Source organism: Anser anser (assembly GCF_964211835.1).
Source record: "Anser anser genome assembly, chromosome: 6".
Lineage (NCBI taxonomy): Eukaryota > Metazoa > Chordata > Aves > Anseriformes > Anatidae > Anser > Anser anser.
Window position 1 is genome coordinate 36488639 of NC_139726.1, and position 21860 is coordinate 36510498.

The 21860-nt window shown below is 39.3% G+C and overlaps 1 protein-coding gene across 9 annotated transcripts in view; it reads left to right on the forward strand.

The window, feature by feature from the left end:
- Positions 1 to 21860, forward strand: part of PMS1 (PMS1 homolog 1, mismatch repair system component) — a 45935-nt gene that overhangs the window by 1499 nt on the left and 22576 nt on the right. For 5 of the 9 annotated variants that reach the window (XR_014586420.1, XR_014586421.1, XM_083842881.1 and 2 more), the window contains 5 exons: positions 1494 to 1647; positions 4559 to 4741; positions 6826 to 6928; positions 8357 to 8520; positions 19341 to 19457. Coding sequence is in view for 7 of the 9 variants with exons in the window: in XM_083842881.1 (XP_083699007.1) it covers positions 1516 to 1647; positions 4559 to 4741; positions 6826 to 6928; positions 8357 to 8520; positions 19341 to 19457 (699 nt within the window). In the remaining 2 variants the exon portion in view is untranslated. Of the gene's footprint in view, positions 1 to 1493; positions 1648 to 4558; positions 4742 to 5164; positions 5245 to 5294; positions 5702 to 6825; positions 6929 to 8356; positions 8521 to 19340; positions 19458 to 21860 lie in introns of those variants that run through there. The other 4 variants (XM_083842883.1, XM_083842882.1, XM_083842886.1 and 1 more) reach the window with 3 other exon arrangements.

A 21860-nucleotide genomic window follows, 5' to 3' on the forward strand; every position in this document is an offset into this window, starting at 1 on the left:
TTCTGAGAAGGATATCAAGGCAGAGAAGTGTTCTGTAATTGTTGTATCAGCTGCACATACCCTGCAGGGTAGTCTGGGGTGCTGGCCACAGTCCCTTGCTGTGCACACCCTCCCGGTGTCCTCAGTGTGTCAGGAAGAGATCTGGGTTTGCTCCATTCCTCCCCACGTGCTCATATCCTCGGGACAGATGCTGAGTGTGCAGTCAGGGAACCAGCCACGCTGTTCTCCAGCAGATAGCTTGGACTGAAGCAATCAGTAAACTGGGATTGTGGGTTTGTTTGTCCTTCAGTGTAAATAATGGCCGTTCCACATCTCACAGTAAAGAGTGCTGTTGTGGACAGACAACGTTCCTTGTAAGACGGAGTGACGTAGCGCTTGAACCCTTCTTGAGGCACAAAGAACCAGTAATGCTCTTTCTGCCCCCTTTCTTATATACGAGAAAAAGCTATGGTTGAGTTCCTTGTGTCAGGCTGCAAGGATCAGCAAAGATTTTAGCTGGAGCTTGGTTAATTACATCTAGTTGTGTACTTAAAGATCAATATATGCAAAAACTTGCAGATCCACTTAGAATCTTCATGGTAGATGGTCTCAAATTATAATACAGCTGGAATTTTGTAGCCTTTGTAAGTGTTTCCAGTGATAAAAACATCTCTGTTGGCATATAATATGATGCATCTCTATTTTCAAATGGAAGACCCAGAAATCAAGTGAGCTGCCTGAGGGAACATAGTAAGTCTGATAAGAAAAGTAAGGTTATAATTCAGAAGTTGGTTGTTTTTTTTTTTTTTTTCCCTTATTACTGACAGTAGATCATAATGCCAATGAATACAACTTTTCTCAGCACCACTGTGCTGCCCTCACCAGATTCAAAGAAGTTACTTTCAGGTCATGTTTCTTCCTTGAATTTTTGGCTACTGGGAATCATGTGCAGAACACAGGCAGCAGCACTGAGCTCAGAAATTACAAATGCAGGGAAAAAATATACAAAAAGTTCGGAAAAAAATGGTAAAGTTTCAAAATTTTTAGTTTTTGTCATTAGCAGTAGAATTAGATGTGGTGCTAGGTATATACGCTATCTGAAGACATTTCTGATAGCACTCCAGGTTACCATGTAATGTCTTTTCTGTTATAATTGCAAGATCAAAATCACATGTTATGGTAATTTAGAGGAGAAGACTTTATAGATGCAAGATAGTATACTGTTTTCCTCACTACATCTCTGAATTCTTGAAGTGGTTTTGTTTTTTTTTTTGGTAGAAGTTAAGTCTGCTTAAAATAATATTTTCTAGTCTAGACCACTGTATACTGTTTCTTCCACAAGTCAAACTTGCTGACTGGAGATAAAGCTGTGTCCTAGTGTGTCTTGAAAATTTTACTCCTTAGCTGTGATGTTACATGTTACTTATATTTAAAAGTCACTGTAAAACAGTTATTTAGAAATGCAGATTTGTAATGTGTCTTTTATATTCTATTTCTCCTTTCTTTCTGTGCAGCTTCTCTGATTCTAATTCCACTATGAAACAGCTCCCGGCAGAAACTGTTCGTCTCCTTTCAAGCTCTCAGGTGATTACATCTGTTGTCAGCGTGGTGAAGGAGCTGATAGAAAATTCCTTGGATGCCAGTGCCACAAGTATTGATGTTAAACTGGTAAGTCCTCTTTCTTGTATGCTTGCAGGTAATTATACATAAAATAAGATGGTGGGAAGGTTGTTCCACTGTCAGTGTATTTTTTTAGGCTGTCGTAGTTTTGGTGGTGGGAGGGTATTAATAACTGTGTGTAAGTATATATTTTAACCTCAAATAAAAATGGTTCCAAATCATTTTCCCTTAATGTTCTGAGGCCCCACTGAAACGACAAGTTATATTTGTGCTGCTGAGTGTGTCTTGACAAGAATTGCCAGGTTATTTAATACTTCTTTTCTTACTCATAAATTATTTTTTCTGACTAATAGCTTGTTTTAAAAGATGTTGGACTTGAGTTTCACTGCTAGACTGGCTCACTGAGTTCTTCTTATAAAGTATTGGCAGGAAGGTGAAAGTGGAAGCTGTGGAAAAGGTTGATGTCCATGTTAGGTCTTTTTGTAGTATCAATTACTACAAGCTCCCTAAGCAACAGGACTACTGTGGCTGCTTCTTAGTCAACAAAGGCAGAAGTGGCTTTTTTTTTTTTTTTTTTTACGGATAGGCAGGAGGTAACCTGCGGGTGAGATGGTTTGCAGGTAGAAGCCATTGCAGTGGCAAGCTGTAGCAGGAAGCTTTGGCTGGGGTTTTATTCTTGTTGACTTCTTGGCTGACCAAACTCCAATAGGTGGTGTTGTCTTTGCATGGTGTGTCAGCTAGCTTTTACACAAGACTGGGGAACACATCAGCTTGTACTGTAGCTCTAGATAACGTGATATTGCTTTCATTACAATATAAACGTAGTCATTTAATCAAAAACTGAACCGTGGCCAAGATGTTACGTGTTATCTACTTATTAATTTGAACCTCAGCTCTGTTGCTATTAGAAAGACAAACACGCTGGAGCTTGCCTTGTGAGCAGCAGGGTCAACTGCCTCAGTAGCATGACTGTGCAGTAAGCATATGTAGAGCAATGGTTTTATTTTTGACAAGATGCCCTGGGTTCAGGTTAAAGTATGCCAAAAACTGTTGATGAAGCAATATAATTGCTTGTGTATGAGTGCAGACACTCCACAGGCATCAGTCTTATCAATTTCACTGTCTGAGCTCTAGCAACAGGAATTTGAGACTAATCTTTAAAGTCTGATTTACACCCACGTGTTGTAATTAAACAGAGAAGATGAGCAACAGCCTATGTTAGTATTTGGAGCAGAAGTGGGATTCAGAAAGTATGGATCTTAGCTACAGGTTTGCTACCGTTACATGAAATGGCTGTTGTAAAAGGCAGGCGCTTGTTTCTGTTCCTTTTCCTCCAGCGTGAGAAGTGGGAGCTCTAATACTTAAATCGCTCTCAGCGGAAGCATAGCTCAGGATGAGAGGTTACACTACACAGCTGATCCATCTAGGCACCTGAAAAGCAAGGACCTAAAAACCTGTGCTTGATATTGCTAGACCTTTCTGTCTCTCACGATCGGTTCATCTTGCTAATGCAAAAGACCATCAAGAAAGGTGGACTGTATTGTGCCAGTTTAATGAGCTGAATTGATCTTCAGAGAGTCGTAGCTGAAGCAGAGATGGGACCGTGTAGTCGTGAGTAAAAGAGGAGGGAGCTGAACCACGTGGCTTGGCATCAGTGGTCTGTTAGAATAGCATAAACATCTCATAGCATCACATGGTATTAAGGCCATGTAGCACAAGTGGAAGGTGTTAACAGAAAACAAAGATTAAACACTGTAATATTTTAAGAAAATGTGCGTGAGTAAAAATGAATAATATTAGAAATTAAATAGAAAATCAATCAGTAACATTGTGATTCAGGTTGAAGAAGATAAATCTGCTCACTTTTTTCCAAAGCAGATGAACAACAAGTGTTAGAATTGAAGGCAGTTGTTCATGGTAAAATGTAAAACCCAAACCCTGCATTGTTGCATACTGCAGTGGAGTGGAACATTTCCCCTTTTTATGTCCTGACGTGTTTTAAGTCCGGTTGAGGTATATCATAGTTTCCATGTTGCTTCCCAGTAGGAGGTTGACTCAAATATAAGCAAAAGCATTGTTTTTCACCTGAAGGTAACTTCAGCAATATTCATTAATATTGAAAGTAAAAACTACCAACGTTTCTATTGTATATCAATTAACTAAATATTTATAATTCTCTGCCTACCTCAGAGGCTTTTGATGTTTCATAATGCAGGTTATATGTGAATATATGTATTATCTTTAGATGCTTTCCTCTTGTTTTGAGTTACGTTACTTTTTACTTTGGGAAATAACTCTGGCAGTACATCCTATTTTTATTAACTGCTTCTAGCATATGTCCAGGTGGAACAACAAAGTTAGTTCTGTTTAGCTTTCTGTGATCACCCATCACGTGCTCTGCACAGTGTCAGCGTGCTCTGGAACCATGGTAGCCACTTACTGAAGACATTTTTCGTAAGCAAAACCTGTTTTAAGGTTCCTAGATGTACCACACAGTACAGCGTGCTTTTCTGTATGTCACATCGTAATCTTTTCAAAGAGCCACACGTGGCTTCTGTAAAAGAAGTTTAGTTAGTGATCCTGCAGCTCTAATTACTTTAACCTCCTGGCTTGTGAATTCTTTGGGTGTGATTTATACATGCAGATTATGATATAGCTGGAAGGAAGCATTTGTTTGCTGGGGCTGAGTTTGAGATGTTAGAGAATCTGAATTCCATCTTTCGTTTAGCTGTTCTAATTACCTGGGTTTTCAGAGTTTTAACTATATATGCAGGTGTTTATTGAAATGACAAGTATTTAAATCAGACTTCAGTAAAATATGTATCACATACGCATAAAGGTAAATCACAGAGATTGAGATGCAATATTAAAAGAGGGAAGCAGTATTTTTAGCTGTTTTTTTGTGCCTTAATTCATTTGTCTGTCTTTGTGATCAATTTCTGTTTTTTTTCTTTTTGAGGAGAATTATGGGTTTGACAAAATAGAAGTAAGAGACAATGGCAGTGGAGTCAAGGTCGCTGATGTTCCAGTTATGGCAATTAAACACTACACCTCAAAAATAAGCTCTTCTGAGGATCTTGAAAAGCTGACGACGTACGGTTTTCGTGGGGAAGCCCTGGGATCAATTTGTTGCATATCAGAGGTGAGCAGTTGCTATGTGTCTGGACTTCTGTGATTTGTGCGTGTCTGTGAAAGCTTTAATAAAATATCAGTGCAAGGTGTTCAAATTGTTCTGGCAGCCTGCGTGGAACCTGTTTTACAAACAGTCTGGCTTGCATGCGCTGCCTTTCTCTAACCCAGAAGTCGTGTCATAAGGTTAGGAAGCAACATGGATTTCTTGTTAGTGTCACTCCTGCCATTCTGTCATACTGGTTACACCAGTGCCGCATTTATTTTCCTCAGCCAGAATGGAGCAGGGATGGATTGTTTAGTGTTTCTTTGTCCATTTCTTTTGTGTCAGGGTATAGATAAATATGTGATTGCTTAAAACACTGGTTTGCCCTTTGTAGCATTAACAGAAAATGTAAAGTCTAAGAGTATGGCTGAGTTTTCTGCTTGCATTAAGGTACGTCAAAATAAGAAGCAGAAGATAGTGGCCAGGAGGATTCACTCAGGGCACTGATGGCCCACACAGCTGCAGTTCCAGTGAGGATTTCTGCCTTGATGTTATCTAGGTGATCGGCAGTCATGGGATCTTGCTGGGCTCCACGTCGCTTCTTGACATGTGTATGACAGCAATTGCACAAACTTAGCCTTGTCCTGAGGAGTAAACAGGAACCTGCTCCCTAGCCTGCTTGCGTCTGAGCCACGTGTTTGTGTTAACAGGACTGACGCTGACAGTGTACTGATACTTAAGATGTAACCTGTTGACTAAAAGCAGCCACGTTAGTTCAAAACCATCTTAGAAATGTTCGTACTGCACGTGAAGGGCACAGCATCTGCGTGTTCCGTTGTGCTTTGCCTTTCTGTCTTTGTGCTGTGCCACGATCAAGTTTGGGGTTCTTCTTCCTAAGCCTCCCAAGGATTAGATCCCGCAGGAAGATTCTGGTATCAGTGTCTGATGGGAAGTGTCAACTATCAAGGTCAGGAGAGGTGTCAGAGGGTGAGAGCGCCTGACTCCTTGCTACCTTGGGCTATGTTCGCATTGCACTAAGCAGGAGTGGGTTGTGTGTTTGGATGGAGATTTCCAAAGATGCTTTCAGAAGTGTTGGTGTTTAGACAGACAATGCCAGCCCTCAGTCACTGGCTCCTGCAGACAAGTTGTCAGAGCAGGATGCCATCTGTTCTGAGCATTTAAGCAGCTCCAGGTTGCGTTTCGTAAGAGATGGGAGTTGGTCTGACTGTATTAAGTACTTTAATAGGTATTTCTTTAATCCACGGATCAGTAATTACGTTAATTAAATGCTCTTGGTTTTAATTGCGTTTGGCCTACCCAAACTGCCCCCTGAAGTTTCAGTTCAGAGGTACTTTACTACTGGCCCTTAACCACGTCTGTAATATTGTCATTTCCAATTAATCAATTACTGGTTTTTCTTTCCAGAGGCATGGCTGAACTCAGAATGATTTGTACGAAAACTAAAATAAAGCAAAACATCCTGAAGCTCTGTAGGAGTGATAACGTTTGTCTCTCAGGTGGTTAAAGCATAGTGGCTCTGTCATTCAAAATCTCGATACCTGAACTCAGGGAGTTGCAGTTTTATTTGAACTTCTAGTGTGCGATTGGTCTTGCTAAAGATGATCGGTGTATTACCTTAATAGCTTACAAAACATACAAAGCATGATTGCTAGATACGGTTGGGTGTGGAAAGATAATATTCTGTTTGTTTGATAGTCGTTAGGTTTGTGTAATCTCACATAGTTGTCATAGTGTGTCTTCTCTCGTGAAGGATGGAAATGCAAAATGGTTGGTTGATTTAGTTGTTCATTTAAACTGTTCAGAATAGAAGACAAAGAAGCATGTCTGGTAGGTACCAGGGATACCTTACACTTTATAACACTGTTAGAAATGTGTGGCTTTTAGTTAAATGGATGGAAAGACTGAGTGATAATGCTGAATGTTTTCTGTGACTGTAAGAAACACCTGTAGGAGAAGAATTTTATAAACTAATTAAATGTAATTGTGGTGACTAAAATAACATGATGGTTAGAGTGAAAGTGAAGCTTATCTAAGCCCGTTCTGATCTTTGTGAATCCTTGATTAACATGGTTTATTTTTATTGTTTACAGGTTTTGATCACAACAAAGACAGCTGCTGATAGTATCAGCACTCAATATACTTTGGATAATAGTGGGCATATAACTTCCCAAAAGCCTTCCCATCTTGGACAAGGTAGGATACCGTGCTCTAGAGTTGCATTGTGACAGGTATTTTATGTTTCTCTGGGGCTCTTATTTGATGTTGAAATGTCTGTTCTGTACTTGACGGCTGAGTGTGAAATCTTTTCTTGCCTTATGTCTGTCAGCTGAGAACGTGTTGTTTTCATGAGAATGTCTTGGAAGTTGCCTTAGATAGCAGTTATAAACTAGCATCTCCTTCTCTGACTCTCTTCTTCAAGCTGGCAGAGTGGAAATAAAAGCTGTAAAAATTCTGTGCCCCCAGGTCCAGGCACAGACTATACATGAAAGATTTGTTCAGGACAAAAATAATGTTTCTGTACATTGCAAAACCCTTGCTTAAAGGAGGAAGAGTTGCCGTCGTATACATGAGGGAGTAGCCGGAAGCAGCGTGGCTGTAGGACCAACCAAGCAAAGCCTCAATTATTTCTAACCTGCAGGGAAGGGCATGTCATAGAAATCCTTGTGCATGTTTGTGTGAAAGATAAAGGTTGCCCTCGCCTTGGTGGTTCAGACTTGGTGTGGGTTTGGGGTAGCATTTGTTCTTCTGTTAGCTCAGTTCAGCTAATTGTTGCCCGGTGAGGACTGTTAAAGACAGCGTTGTCTCCTCACATACACACTCCAGCAGGTCTATGTTCCCAGAAGAGATGCTGTTTGCTCCTTTCTTATGACAAAGGTGGGCTTCTGAGGAAGCAGTTGCTGCCTGTCTGTAAAGGTACCTCTGTTCTCACCCTCAGTACGTCCCAGCTGAGCCACAGAAGCTGCCTGTCAATATTCTTCCCCTCTGAAGCATGGAGTGCCTTGTACACCCAGAGGGGCGCCTGGCTGCCAGACCTGTCTCTTCCTTGTCAGTCTGCTGACTGGCAGCAGGGAGCCGTTAAGTCAGAAGCAGTTGCCTAGGGCCAGTCAATGGACAAATCCCGAAGAAAGGCCTGAATCTGAAAATTCTGCATCTTAGAGAGCTAATTTTAACTAGGGAATCTTTTTAGGATTTAGGCTGCAGTGTTTTCCACAGCCGGAAATCCTGGTCTGGAGCCTGTAAGTTGCGTTGCTGTGTGTTTTGTCAAAATTGTAAAACGATTGCTGTTGAAAAATGAATTCTGTGGCATCTATCTAACTTTGCAACTAGGAATTTTTATGGTTGTATTGGTAGATTGATACCCCTCTCTTTGTCAGGTACTGCACCTTGAGCAGAGGTACCTTAGGGGAGGCAAAGCTTGTGAGGTCTGTTGGCACTCACTTTGGTGAGATGACTGCTAACTTGGTATATTTCTTCTCCTCGAGCTGATATAATGTAATTTAGTGTTATTAGGAGTTATTTGTATGCAGTGGCATACATACAGTCCTCTTCAAGTGGAAAAAAAAAAAAGTTGTTTACTCAATGTAACTTCTGCTTGTTTTGTTTTTTATCACCTGCTTGCAGGTACAACAGTGACAGTCCTCAAGTTGTTTAAGAACCTTCCTGTAAGAAAACAGTTTTACTCGACAAATAGAAAATGTAAGGAAGAACTGAAAAAAATCCAAGATCTTCTGATAGCATATGGCATCATAAAACCAGACCTGAGGATAATCTTTACACATAATAAGGTACTAATGACTTTTTCTATGTCAGCTATGTTAAGGCTCAGTTTCTGAGGAATTTAAGAAGTTCATCAAATAGTTACATAACATCTTTCATTCCTAGGAATTTTCTTTCATCATAGGTCCCTTTTGGGCTTCCACTTCTTTCTTCATTCTATATATGTATGTTTTACGATGGTTACAGATTTTAATCTTAAACTTGTAAAACGCAGGCTCAGATCTGCCTTTTGGTCTGCTCCAACAGATATCTTGGATAGATGTATGAAGTATAGACATTATTTTTAGCTGGTGCTCGCTGAACAGAGAGCTCGGATCTTACAATGACAAAGGGCCCAGTCAAGTGTTAACCTAGCACATACAAGTAGCTTGCTGTGTGCTAAGAGATAAGAGCTCAATGCATAACGATGGTTTTATTTAAAAAAGCTAAAAATTTCAAAACAGCTTGCTACATTGGTGTAAGAGTAACATGTTGTAACAACAAGCTTTAGCTGAGTTTGTTTGAAATTGAGAGAACAAATTGAGAGGCTTCTTGGAGGCTGTTTTGACTTCACAGGTTACTGAGCAGTAATTTGAACACACAGCTACAGAAGGTGACACCTCAAGCATTTCTCCTTTACCTGACCTCAATTTCCCACAGCTAATTTTACTGGCTGTGCTCCTGCTTTTGACACACCAGAGGGAAGTTACACTGATGAATTCCCAAGTTGCCACAAAGTCGAGAGTGACATCTCGTGGCCAGACCCCTCAGCAATTTTTCTATTCTAAACTTCTGTTTGTTGACCTTGTTATTTTCCCTGTTTATTGATCGGTTTGGATCAGTTACTTGTTGTCAACCAAACATTCACACTGGAGTTCCCTTTCAGGGGAAATTGTGAATTACACTGTGCTTTCTTGAAAAGACAACAGATTGTCCATCTGTTTCTGGAGTTGTATAACATGCTTTGATAATATTTAGGTATGTATTTCTAAATATCAAAGTCTAGATCTTGTGAAAAACAAAAAGCTAGCCCTGTGGCTACAGAATTAGTATTCCAAAGCTGAGTAACTACATTCAGTGGTATTTCATTGAGACTACGGAAAGCTTGAAACCAGAGACACATCAGGATTTTTTACTTCATAAATTGTGTTAAGCTCGCTGACATATCTAGCAGTGCTTCACAGTATTGGTCTTAAATGTTGGTTAATAAAACTAATTTCATATTTAATTGGTGGCTTGGTTTTTGCCCTCTCTGATGGATGTGGTATAAGTCTTCTGTGGTTAAGCTGGGGCTTATATTTATGGTTCTTGGTTACTGCAAGGGCTTAGTACAGTACATCAAAAGTACCTTCTGTTGACCTTTCTTTCCCCTGTGGGGCAACTGTAGCTTATCTTCTACTACAGATCCTAAGTTTGATACACTGTGTTGGGAAATGCCTTGCATACTGTATAGAGCATGGTTGCTCAGCTGACCTTGCTGAACTAGACATCTATTGCATGGTTACTTTCAGAGTTTGCGTGATCCAGTCTGTTTGGAAATTCCTATTGATGCCTGTGGATGTTGGCAGAAGGGCATAGGAATGGCTCTCTTGGGTAAGGAAGCAGTGATGTTTGAGGAGTGGAAAAATGAGAAGGGGAGCAGTGGTGAGATTGCTAGTGACAGGCTACAAATTATTTCTATGGCATTTTGATTTCATCCCCCTTGATTGGGCTATTATGTATCTTTTTTCTTAATGTCTATTTTAATGCAATGACAATAATGTGCAAGTTGGTCACATGTCTCTTTCATGGTACTTACAACAAAAACGTTGAGATAGAAAGCATTGCATGTTTTTGATGTTGGCTGTGCTCAGGTGGCAAAATAGATTCCTGCAAGCTGTTAGCTTTGAAAATTTATGGAAGGACCCAATAGCATGGTTCTTTCAATGATTAGTGGACTTCATGATCTCATTTTGCAACATCACTGTTAAGTTCTTTGTGGTATCTAAAACCCAGTTAAAGCTGAAATTAATGCATGAAGATGTAAATGGCTCTGTTCTACCAACCTGTCCTTTTGCTGATGAACAAGAAGGAATGCAACTGCTGTCCTGTAAGCTGTCTTGGTTTTGTTGGAGGTAATGGTTGGGAAATGCTTTTTAGGGATATTTTGTCACCAGGTTAACTCTGTACACATACAAACATATTTTCTGACAGTGAAATGTTTTCTGATCGTGCAATTGTACTGCAAAGTGTGGGAAAACAGCAAGCTGGAGAAAAAAAACTTTGAAGGGGGGAAAGCAATGATCAGGATGTGTATGTTATAGGAACTGATGGTCATTGTGATCATGTAAACAAAAAAAAATAGAATTATGAAGGGTCGTTATCGAATGGCATGTGTGATACTTCTGCAGACCAATAGTCTTAGGAATAGAGGATATTACATGGTTTGGCATGAGCCTCTGGTATAAAAAGAAAGGAAGAGACAGGAGAATTGCTTTAGTTGTCACTACGTTCTTTGCCATGGGAGGGTAGCAGTAGTTGAAAAAATGTTTAATGGCTACTTGAAGCTCATTTCAGGCAGTAGTCTCAATGTAGCTTAGGAAGTGATGCATCCATGTTCCAAACCACTTGGTTTCCAGTTGCTGGGAATATGTGAAGGCAGCCTATCCTCTCTGCTTCAGAAGTAAATACTTCAATACCATGTTTGGGTAGGCTTATTTGGTAAAGTAAATCAGTACAACTGCTATCTGCAGGCAGTATATATTTGTAATGGCAAAAGTGGTGCTGATTTTTTGGGCTCTTCATTTTGCACTGCTGGCCTTACGTTAATTTAATTTATTTAAAATAAAAACTAGTAAAAAAAAAAACTGCTCAGACATTTTTCAGCACAAGAGGTCGCTCAGTAGCTATTGCTGAGCTGGAAATATCAAAGGCCAAAGAAATCATAAAGTGTAGTCTATCTGTGCTTTAAAACTGCTTTAAAATATTTTTCAAGACTGTTTTAAAATGATTTTCAAACTATTTAAAACAAACAACTCTTTGAATGTATATTCCTGTGTGTCTACTGCTATAATTCCTTGCAAAATAAAAATTGCCTATTGCATCATGTATTTTCAGAAATTTGAAATTGTGTAATTCCAGTGCATAACTACTTTCAACAAGTCTACGTGCATTTGTTTGTACCATAACATCACAGAATATGAATTTTAATTCATTTTCCTTCAGATGCTAAATATTATTGTCATTACAATTCCTAATTCAGATCAGAAGATACATATCCTATAGCGATCCTACAGGATGTGTGTGTTAGGATAATACTCTACTGAATCAGGTTGTCTTTTTTTTTTTTTTTTGGTGGCTGTTGTATTTGTTTGACGTGTACCAGGAATCAACTTCTTAGAATAGCTTTATTTTTCATGGAGCTCATGGATTATATATTACTTGAAAAAAATTGTATGTTCAATTATTCAAACAAGTTCCTAGAATCCCAAATTCTTGAGGCTGCGCCAATACTTTCTGCTGCAATAGAAGATGATACACGTCAGGAGTAAGATCAGGTTCCAAGGCTTAAAAGAGCAAGAAGGTAGCAGAGATGAGGTACTGCAGAAGGAGACGAGGAAAGATGGGTTAAAAAAAGTAGAAAGGGTAGTACAACACGTGTTTTTAAAAGATCTTGAAAATAAGTAACAAAAGCAGTATATTTTAACATAATCCTTCTTAAAGTCTTGTATTTTATAAGAAATGAAAGGAGAATGGAAGAAAGTATAGCTCTCACTTTACTGAGGAAGAATATGTAATGTAATGAGGCTGAAAGTTTCATTAACGTGTCTGAAGTTAGGCATCTGAAAATGGTTGTCTGAATGAATCTAGAAGAAATCCATTTTGGAAAATCAGGTTTCTTATTGAGCTGCTGAACGTATATGCATTTTTAGGATCAACAATACATTGCATGCTGTATTTCCACTACATTGATTTTAATGGTGTTCATCTCATGCTTCTGAATGAAATTTCCAGATTTTTTTTCTTGCTGTTGTGCCTCACTTCATATCCGTGTTAGTACAAATGAAAATATATCCATTAAATGTCTGGTTTGTTTTCTGTGAAGAGCGATGCTCTTCCTGCCTTTGAGTTGTTTTCTAGCAAGAAAAATAGATCTCCTTTTATCAATTCTCCCAGGGTTTATTTATTGTATACTCTTCGTCAGTGAATTTCTGATAGGAAATGGTTGCTGTTTCTGCTCAGAGTGTTTTGTTGTTTGCATTAGCAATAAATAATGAATCACTTTGCAGATCAACCCTTGAAGTACTATTGCTATTTTGACAACTTGGATTAGCTAGTGCTCCTTCTTTTTATGAAGGTTTATCCTGCCAAGACATTCTTTGAATACTGATAATGTTGATCCTCTTGCCAGTATGGTTATGTTAGAAAGAGGTATTTTTCTTCTTTCATCACCATGTTCCTTGAAAGCATATTGAATAATGAGACAGCCAAATGGAAATAATTTACATGAGTATTCAGCAAGTTTATTTAAAGTTAACATTATCTGAAGGCGTGCGAAGAACATTCCGGAGTCAGCTACCGCTTCAACCACGTCAAACCCTTCAGCCCGAGATGCCATCTTCTGGCCACCTACGGGCTCGGGCTGCGTTTCACGGTAGGTGCCGCAGGGCTCTGCCCCTCAACAACAGCTTTTGTGCTCTTTACTGCACGGCATCAGTAGCCTGTGACAGTCTCAGAAGCTAGTGATGTTCGAGAAATGCCCCGGTATGCCATCAGGTTGAACCTCAGCTCCGCTCCAGCTGTGTCCCCCAGCTGTTCGCTGCTCGTTCTGTGAGGGGAACGTGGCTCAGACCTCCTGGGTGCCAGTGATCCCCTTCGTAGCCCTTGTAACGGTGGGTGTTACTCTTACCCGGACCCCTTTTGTGGCCGTGCTTGGCCTTAAACTGAAGGATGCCATCGGGTGATGAGTTGAAGCATGTGCCATGTGGGGAGATGCTTCTTAATGATTTAAATCAGCTTTACGTAAGATTTGGAAACAGCCTTTTTTGGCATGTATGCGATGCCTGATTTGGGTTGCAGTTACTTACCATTTCAGTTCTTTGTGAAGAAATGCCATGTTATTCTCTGCTATACTCTCAATTTTTTTCTTTACAATTAGTCTCCTCTTACAGGACAGCCTTGACCACCCCCAGTCTGTATCCATTAGTCCAACAACAGTTTGCTTTCTGTAGTAACTGGGCTTTTATATATATATATATATATATATATATATATATATATATATATATAAATTTAGGGATGGAATAACCAGAATCGTGCATTAGGGTAAATTCACCATTTTTAATAATGGTTTTGCACTTCAGATTCATTCACTGTGCTTCCAAACTCTGTCGTAGCTGCATGTTGAAAAGAAATCTACGTTGAGCAGAAACAGCAGCACTCAAGCTCTTTCGTGAGTTGGAAAGGCTACTCCTTTTAATGTAATGATGATAAATTGACTCCTTCCCTAATCTGTGTTTTAAAAGATAAAGGGGAATTACGATTAAGAATCTGCAGTGCTTTGCAGCCAAAGTGTTTTCATGCTGACCTGGAATACAGTTCAGTCTTTTCTTCCATTCACTGCTCAGTGGCTTTGCAGCGAAAGCCAAACAGAGAGTTAATTATGGTGTTTTTTGTGATGTGGACACCTGTCCACTAGGAAATGCGCTGAGACCCTCAACTCAATTTACATCAGCCAGAGAACAGCTGCCAGATGGTAACTACTTTTGGTCGCTACCAACCTGGTTGAATTTGAACTGGTGACCTAGAGGTGAAATGCTTTATATCCTATTACTAATTCCCTGAGGTTTCCAGTTTCTCATCCATCACTTTTTTTCAAATGACAGCACAGTATATGTCTGAAATCTCAAAACAATTACTGTTTCACATACGCCGTGTGTGCTGCAGTGTCTGAGATGTGCCTTTAGCTCTTGTAAGGCTTTCACATTTTTGTTGTACGCTTGAAAGCTTAGCACAAAAAGGATGTTTCCAAAGCCGCCCGGGAGTTTTTCCTCTTCCTTAGCAATGTACTTTGTCACGGTTAGGTACGTTCTCTGTTACTTCTGCTAACTGGTATCTTTCAAAAGGCTTTTAAACACCCTTCTTAAAATGGAAATCACTATGATGATGTTGCATCCTCTGAATGACAATTTAGGATTAGAAACTGTGTAGTTTGTTGTTGTTTTTTTTTTAACAGTTGAATTGTTTGCTTTTTTATCTTATTATTATTTTCTTATATGGAAATTGAACTTGTCTATCCACCATAGTAGAAAACATGTGGATGAAGCAGCCAAAAACAGTTGAACTTTTGCCTCAGTCTTTGTAATTCTTGAAAGCTTGTGACACTAGGTGTTAGCAGGTGAAGGTCCCTGGCTCCTTGTAGTATCTCCTGGTTGCTCTCATAACTTACCTTCCAGCTCCCCAGTCTGAGCGCTTCTCCACGGCACGATGCTCAAGAATGCCTCTTCCTCGGGCGGGTGCTCTCATATCACAAATGGGAGATCTGAGCAGGAAATTCTTCAGAATTTCTAGGATGAAGGGTGCTGTGGAAAATAGCTACCTTTCATCAAATTTCTTTGATAGCTGTAATGTCTGATGCCTATGCATAGAGTGCATCTGACGAGGGGGGGAAAACAACAGTGCCTTGAGTTCCTCTCTTCTCTACCTCCACCAGTGGTTGAGCCACCATCAGCTACAAAGATTCTTCAGAGGCAGATATAAAATATATGCAGAAAATAGTTATGATTTTCTACAGGGTTGCATTCCTTTAAGCTAAATTGCAAAAATGCCATGATTTCTGTTCTCAAGGAGGGATTAATGCAGGAGTTCTCTTTTCTTAAGGTAGCTTGCCACGCTTTTTAAAACAAGATAGCAGTTATGGCCTGGAGCAGATCAAACAACATTGCCACTTTTCAAGGCTGGCATTTTAAATAATGTGGTTAAGTCTTTATCTTGGTGTCTTCTTGATCTTAGGTGATAGATTTTCTTCCACCACAGAGAATGTGCCTGCCCTTGCAGTAAGGTGTCGGTGCATCATGAGCAAAAGCGGTTTTACACATGGTACAAGGTGATGTCTTTGTTTCACTTCAGCCAAACTCAAACTTTTGTTGTGGCTGCCTGGCTTTGTTCCTGTTTATACGCCATATTAACAAGTAGGCAGGGATATTTTCAGTTATGTTGGAGCTTAACAAACTGTCTGGCTTAAGTTTTAAGTCAGGAAAGCTAAGAAACATACTGACCTAAAGATTTAACTTTCTGAAGTGAGATCTCAGGTGCCAGGGAGACAGGATTTTTGAAATATGTAGAACAAAATTAGTGAGACTGTGAAATGAAATTAGTGAGACAAAATTAGTGAGACTGTTTTTTTAACAGAGCTAACTTAGGTTACCAATCTGCAGTTCATGTACAGCGCGTGCTCTGCTGGACCTTTACACCCTCAAACGGTATTACAGGATAAATAACACAATGTCTATCACAAAATAAATGAACAAAAAAAGATTGGGTTTGGGTACTGAAAGTCCACACATCACGTTTAATCCAAAAATCTCCATTGTGCCAAGGGAGGCTGGTTAAGTTACAGCCATCATGTAGTAGTAAAGTAAACAGGAGGAATTTTCTTCGACATCATTGTTACACTGCACGAGCCATCTTCAGCAACAGCATCCAGTCCTCAGCTCTGACTAAGGTTTGTCTTTTGTCTGTGATCTCGGATCATTGTGGATGCTGGTAGAAGTTCTAAAATATGAAGGATAGTTTGGCGGCACTTTTTCCTTTGTCCTTCCCTGGGGTCTTTGAGGAAACAAATGATGAACAGCTCTTCTCCTTAGTGACAAATACTACGGATCTCGATGGGAAGGGGTTGCATACTCACTCTTTTTTTCCAATCATTTCATGTTTTTCTAGGAACCGTTCTGGGCTATGCGTAACGTAAAATAAACAGAGATGCCTGCTTCATGCATACGTGTATGTTGTCATCCTGCACAAAAGGATGCCTACATACACCTGTGTTCTAGACCTGGATGGGGCCGAAGAAATACATGCAGGGAAATTAAGCACGTGTGTATGTGCAACAGAGTTTTATATACATTACGACTTTTTTTAATAAGATGTAGATCATGTAATCTCCTTCAATGAAACAGAGAGGGAGGTGGGATATATTTGGCTAGCTCTAACAAAACCTAAGATGGTCCGTATGTAATAATATATCTTTGAGTAGGCTGTTTTTGCAGTGTCATCATACTGACCAGAGTCAGATTCTTCCTTGGCTCATCCTGGACACCAGGTTAAATGACCTAGAAAAAAAAATATGAGGGGTGTGTGGGGGTGTGTATTTTTAGCTGAAATAAAGGGTATAATCAAGGTTAAAAAAATGAGGGTATTGCAGGAACCTCATGGAAACAGGCACTTTGTAAAATAAATGAAACGGACTAGTCATTGTTTCTTAATGAAGTTTTCTTTTTAAAGCCTGTTGATACGTCTGGAGAGTCTAGGAAATCATTTTCTTTAAATTTATTGGCTGTTCCTACATTATGGCTTCAGAATATGCAGTCAGGGCTAAAACTGAGCACATGGTCTATTCTATGTTTATTTGGTATAAAAATTTGAGGAGTTGCATTGCCTCTTTAGTATCTGGGCTTTAATGTATGGTAATGGTAATTTAATGGTGATGGTAACTAGTTCCTAATTTTTTCTCTGTAGTTCCTAGTATTAAAATTTGACAAATATGTGGGTAGTTCAAAAATCAAATGAAGAAAAATCCTCCTGAACTTATTAGCAGTATCTACTTTTAGCAGGTTTGCATTTAATAAGTTCTCATGTTCCCTGGCTTTTTAAAAGCACTTTACTGAAGTGATCTTTTTACAGGCCCGTGTATCAGCCATTCAGCAGGTCAGACAGTGTAATAACAACCTTGCATTAATCAGCAGCTAGGATTTATATCTGTACCTGTGGCATCACACTAGTATAACCTAAAATAAGCAGCATGATGTTTATATTAGTCATGTAACAAGTGTCTTTCTCTGTTTGGTCACAAGTGTTTAATTTAAAATGTATCCAGTAAAGAAAAAATTGTTTGGCACTCTGTGTTTCCATTTTAAGTAATCAATTTTAAAATAGCAACAGTACAGGATATGTTTTATAAGATGAGCTCTAAAGAAGACGACCAACTCTTTCATCACTCGAAATGTCTCCGAGGAGATGTGCAGCAGGTGTGGAGGAGGGAGGCCGAGCGCGGCAGGCTTGGGCAGCCTGGGTCCGTCCTTTGCTGCTGTCTGCTTCCGAAGCACAGAGCCCTGGACATGCAGCCCGTGGCTCGCCTTCAGCCCTTTGTGTATCCTCTGCCCTCCCCAGCATAAATTGTGTTTTATGTTTGGGGTTTTCTAGCTTGCTGTAGGATGGCAGGGCTGTGAGTGCAGTATCGGTGAGGGGCTGTCAGGCTGTGTGCAGAAGGTGAGTTAAATTCAGGCAGGAGTGAATTTGGAAGTGGAAAATTAAAGATTGGGGAACAGTTTTAGGGTCGCCAGTCTCAAAGCTTTAAAATCCCACCTGTCCTGTAAGAAGGGAATATCGTTTTACAAGAGCACCGTGTTCTTCAGTGGAATTCACCCTTCGAGGCCAGCGAATATCCTACAGGACAGGTGGAATTTTAAGGCTCTGTATTGCATTTCTTGAGATTGGTGCATTGCTCACCGTGCTTTCACATAACATCCTGTACCGGAATACTGTGAACTCGTTGAATTTATTGGGCCTATGTAAACATCTCTTTTTAAGCTAGCATCGTAGTGTCAGATTTAATGGGCAACTTCCCACACTTTTTTCCTTTTATGTTTGAATGTTGCACACTGAAATAGATTCAGCTAACAGTGAGAGAAGCAGATACAAAGCCAGTAAGAATCCAGTAGTCTCAGTTGCCTAGAAGTGGAAAGCCAATTAAACACAGTTTTTTTGTTGTTGATATACTGTGGTAAAAGTAAGCAGATTCAGAGTTAAATTTGCGGCTGTTTCATATAGTCATTCATTCTCTCTCGTTAGTGAGAGAGAAAATTTCGCTTCCCAAAGCAGTTAATACTTTCTGTGTATGTAAGAGGACTTAACAGGTAAAGTTTTCTTATGCAAGTTGCAGTTTATACTGCCATACTGTATTTATTAAATCTTTGCAACAGAATTGTAAGGTATGTAGCTAATAGAGCAGATATCCTTCTATCTAACATTTACAAACTTTCATTAAACAACCAACTGCTTTCCATAGAGATACTTTCTTAGAAACTGCTTTCCTTTCTAAAAAACAGACCTGGAGTAGACCTAGAGTATCCAGACAAGAACTGTGAATGGACAGCTAATATCCCAGTTTCTATGAAAATGGCTTATATTTTAAGTACCACAGGCATCGTGGTGTAATGTCCACCTTCAAATGCTGACCATCATGCCAAAAACATCAGAAACCCTCAATTTGTGTGCACAGTAAAAATACATACATAAAAATACATAGCCCACTGCTATGTATCTTAGATGAAAAGTGGTATTTTTTTGATTTATTTTTTAACAATTGTTTCAAGTGCAGAAGTCCAGATTAGCCGTGTAACATTCATTAATACAAACTCCTAAATTTTCTGATCACTGCAAGTCTAAATAAGTAATACAACATGAGAAGACATGCCAAAAACTACCATATCGTGTGTGTTAACACTGAAAGTTGTGAATGTAAGAGGGTCAAAGTACAGAATGTTACATATACAGTATGTGTGCAGTTGCATATGCATGTTAATAGACATGACTTGAGTTCAACAAATATAAATATAATGTCAAAAATTTGACTCTGTGCCATTTGTTTCAGGCAGTTATTTGGCAAAAGACCAGGGTGTCAGATCACAAAATGGCCTGTATGTCAGTTCTGGGAACAGCCGTTATGGGCAGTATGGTACCTTTTCAACACTGCTGTGAAGATCCTGAGGTGAGTTTAAACTTCCTTCTCCCAAATCCACTTAAAGCCTGTCAATGAGGAGCTAAATCAGCACTCAAAAAGGAGACTTTCAAAAAGAGAACATTATCTCCAGACTGACATCTGATTAATACATTTGATTCTGTTACAGCTCTCTCTGTAAAATTAATTGGTTTGGTGATTGAAAATGCACTCCCAGAATCATCTAGTCAGGACTCATGTGGCACTGATCAAATGGCAGTAAAAACAGTTGTGATGACAAATGCAGAATTGCTGATTGCTCAGAGCTGTCTAAGTTAGGATTCCTGGCCTGCAGGCAGGTTGTGCTTTGATTAATAACTAAGCATTTATATCGTTCTCATCCTCGTGGCCTTTTAGCCTTATCTTCTAAAGAATATCTCCTCAGTTTCAGTCAGGGGCACCTCAACAGTAAAATAAACACATACTTAGAAGGCAAGTTGTGCAAAATTTATGATAAACCTATATGTCAAGGAAATACTAGCTAGCTTTCAAAAATTCTCATGCACATAACTTTCTTTGCTCCTGTTGACATAGAAGGAGCTCTGCATGATACTGTCCTTCGTCTAATATTTTCAATTTTTTTTTATTATGGTTCCATTTTTGTCTCAGACATTCTTATAAAGGAGAGTCTTCCTCCTGTAGAGCCTGGAAAGTTAATTTTTTTTCTGTATCTTGTAGTAGTAGAACTTGTCTGGAGCCATGTAGATGAAATGAATCGCTCTCTGTGAAGTCAGAGTGGCTATTAAACACAATGCCATGCTGCAAGAAACTGTTTATTCAGACTTAAATCGTGGGTTTGTAAGAATGCTCGTAGTGTCTACATACAGGGAAATGCTGGGAGGGGTTGGGGGGAGTAGCCAAGTTGCCGCTTACGGTTTACAAAGAAGTTTTTCCTGTTTATGTCCGAACAAGTCCGGATGCTCTGTTCATACCTGAGCGCCCACTGGCTGTGCCTCATATGGCAAGTGCAGGGAGCTCTGCAGGGAAGACATGGGGGTATTTAGAAGGGACTAGCTCGAAGGAGGCACTCAGGTTCTCACGTTACCTCTTTGCTATATCATGAGGCATCCATATTCCTTGAATAGAAGTTGGGGAACATTCCATCTCTCTCTCTGTCTCTAAATAGTGTGTAAAATACCACGTGCATCATTTATAGGTGTATAAGTGATCCATGCATATTGCACTTGCACAGATCTACATTCAGAAACCATGGACATTTCTAAATTAAGCAGCCAAACACTGAAATGACAGAATTAAGGTTGCCCGCATAACCCTTATCTTTCTCCCTTGTGTTCAGGAATTGGGATAGGTATTTAATGACAAAACATACGCCACTTTTTCCTTCCTATTAGGCCCATGTCTCATCCAGTACACAGACTAAAGAGCAGCTCCTTAATCCTTTTAATTTCCTACTTGTCCATTATGTAGCTTCTTAATCCTTTACTGCAATGTCTACTCTGAAGGCAAAATCAGAGTTGTTATAAACAACTTCTTGTAAGCTGTACCTTGCTAACTGCACATTTAAAACTTCTGCAGTGAGCGATCCTGGGGCTTGCAGACGGCTAGTCTTTAAAAACCTCTCCATTATGAGCACTGAATGAAACAAGAACGTAGTTCAAGTTGGCTCCAAAGCATGGAAAAATCAGGAACTACTCACAAAGTAGAAAGAAAACCAAAGAAAATAAAGAACTGTCAGTTTTTAATGTGCAAAACAGCATCTATGCTTTCTGCGTCCCCATTCTTGGAAATGGGTGGATCCGTTTTGGCTGAGAAGCTTCATTTGGGAAATTTTTGTAGTGAAAGGAATTCCTATGGAATTCCTAGGAATTTTCCTATTCTGTGAAAGTTAAGGTTGGCAGGTACACAAGCCTCTGGGAAAAAGGTGAGTACTGTAGAAAGACATTGTCCGCTTAACACAGATATATTTTAATACATGTATGTATTTAGTAATTAATATTTTCCAGTCTGTGTAATTCTGCCTTAATAAAAAACACTTTTGTATAAGAAAATTCTAGTAATTACGACTAGTTTTAGGAATTGTTACTAACTTTTAACGAGCATACTGATATTCCACATGGCTTTAAATAGAAACAGCAGTCAGCTATTTCTAAATATGGCAGCTTCTTAAATGTCTTATTTAGAGACTTTCAGTTTTGTTTTAATGTTGTCTGTATATAAAAATGCCGTTTGAAGTGAAAGATTTATACGGATATTTGGAAATTGGAAAAGGAATTTGAAGCATAAAGGAGGAACAGTCAAAGAGGATGTGCTAAAGCTGCAGGACAAAATCTAGAAGTGCTGCATGTTGTTTTCTGATAATCATCCAAGAGATATTTGACACCTCTTTAACTTGACCAGTGGTGTTTGGTTATGTGCAACGTTGCTGACCAGAAC